The sequence below is a fragment of the Dipodomys ordii genome, unplaced genomic scaffold (genome assembly GCF_000151885.1).
Source record: "Dipodomys ordii isolate 6190 unplaced genomic scaffold, Dord_2.0 Scaffold128, whole genome shotgun sequence".
Classification (NCBI taxonomy): Eukaryota; Metazoa; Chordata; class Mammalia; order Rodentia; family Heteromyidae; genus Dipodomys; species Dipodomys ordii.
The window spans coordinates 1,604,746-1,606,758 of record NW_012267344.1 but is presented as its reverse complement, the minus strand read 5'-3'; the positions used below and the strand labels follow the sequence as shown (position 1 = coordinate 1,606,758).

Genomic DNA, 2,013 nt, shown 5'->3' with positions numbered 1-2,013 from the left:
ACCACATACACAGAAAAAGCCAGAAGTGGCACTGTGGCTCAAGTGGTAGAGCACTAGCCTTGAGAAAAAAAGCTCAGGGACAGTGATCAGGTCCTGAGTTCAAGCCCCAGGACCGACACACACACACACACACACACACACACACACATCTAACAGTGGATGTGCTTTCTTACCACAGCCCTCAGTGGGAGAAGGCTTTGTTCCCTCCCTCCCCCCAAGATGGGCATGTGGCATTAACTCAGGTGGGCAAATGAAATCTACCCATCTGGTTGCCTATCAACCAACCCATCAAGGAGACCACTTGGATCAACCTGTTCCTGGGCATTTAATGACTGTTGACAGACAACTCTCACTGGGGCTACAGGTGAACTTCATGATGACAAAGCGGATGAACCTCCCAGTCCATTTTCTAGAACCTTCCACGCTGCTCCGAAGGACCCAGGAAAAGGTATACAATTCCCTCCCCCCTCCACCTCCATTCAGCCAGGCCGGTCCCCTGGCCCGCTTCACTTTTCCTCTTCCAACTTCTGTTCCAGAGTGCACGATGATAAAGACAGAAGCGATGTGGGGTGCTGGCCTGCCACCCCTGGTGGGAGGGGGGGGAGGCAAAGAGAGCAACGAAGACAAGGAGGAAGGAGACAGGATGTGGAGGTTTGCTGGGGAAAAGAAGAAATGCTCCAACTTCCCGCTGCAGTGTGTGTGTGGAGATCCAGAGGCCTGAGGAGATGGAAGGGGTGCAGAAAAGATCCCCTAAGCTGGAGAGACCCCACTGTCTGCCCAGAGAGGGGAGGAAGGGAGGGAGGCCCGGCCCGGCCGCACACCCAGGCTGCTACGTGCTGCACACCAGCACGTCTGCGAAGGGTCCCGAGAGGCTCTTGTTGAAGATGCAGCGGATCCACACCAGGTAGGTGGTGGAGGGCTTGATGTTGTCCGTGAACGTGTGGTTCTGCAGGGTCAGGAGGTGGGGCACGTAGGTGTTCTCGCCCTGCTCCTGCAGCCACACCTCGTACTTCACCTCCTTCACCTTCAGGTACCGCAGGTTCCAGGGCATCTGCCAGGACACGGTGAGGCGGGCCCCGGCGTCTCCCCGCGCCGAGCCCTGGCACCGGGCCTCGCGCACCTTGCTGGGGTACAGGCTGACGGCGCCCTGGGGCCGGCCGGGGGTCGGGCCGGGCCGGCCGGGCACGGTGCGCCGGATGGTCCGGATGAGCGACGCCACGTCCACCCGGGTGTCCTGGTAGATGCGGAAGAGCCACTCGGGGTTGCGGCAGCACAGGTGGCGGGGCACCTCGCGGCTCTGCACGATGCGCTCCTGCTCGGCCCGGTCGAGGTGGCCGATGCCGCCCTGGTCCCACGGCCGGTCCGGGTGCGTGACCGTGTCCTCGGGCCGGGTGTTGCGCCAGGCCACGTAGCGCAGGTCCATGCCGGGCAGGGTGGCCAGCGTCTTGTACGGGGTGTAGTGGTCCGGGTTGACGGCGTAGGGGAACAGCTCCACCACGGTGGCCCCGCGGGGCAGGAAGAGGGCGGTGATCAGCTGCGCCCCGTGCATGCTGACCAGCATGGAGGCCCGGCTGACCAGCCGCACCACGTCGGCGAAGGGCCGGGTCCCCCCGGGGCCCCCTTCCTCCCCCTCCTCCTCCTCCTCCTCCTCCAGGGACACGGTGAGCGTCTTCATCTGGAACTCGCGGGCCAGCTCCAGCAGCAGCTGCGCCTCGTTCAGGATCAGCCGGTTGCGGGTGCGGGTGAAGACCAGGATGTAGTCCTGATCCGGGGGGGGTGGCGGCGGGTCGGGACCCCCGAGCCCCGCGGGGACCCCGAGCCGCTCGGCCAGGAAGCGCGCGAACTGCCGGATCTCGTGGCCCGACACCAGGATGTTGGGCTTGGGGCCCTGCGGCTGCGCGAAGCCGTACTGGTACCACGTGGTGGCCTTGCTGAGCCCCACGAAGGCCTGCGGGAAGCACAGCAGGCGGCCCAGCGCCGGGAGCTGCGCGCGCAGCAGCGGCGGCCGCGCGC

At 64.5% G+C, this 2,013-nt stretch overlaps 1 protein-coding gene across 1 annotated transcript; it reads right to left on the bottom strand.

Annotated features, from left to right (window-relative positions):
• Positions 1-699: 699 nt before the first annotated feature.
• On the bottom strand, positions 700-2,005 carry Pomgnt2 (protein O-linked mannose N-acetylglucosaminyltransferase 2 (beta 1,4-); the record flags this gene model as incomplete). The annotated part of the gene is made up of 1 exon (XM_013030231.1): positions 700-2,005. A coding segment is annotated over one exon (1,176 nt), but the record flags the coding sequence as incomplete, so codon positions are not given.
• Positions 2,006-2,013: the final 8 nt, after the last annotated feature.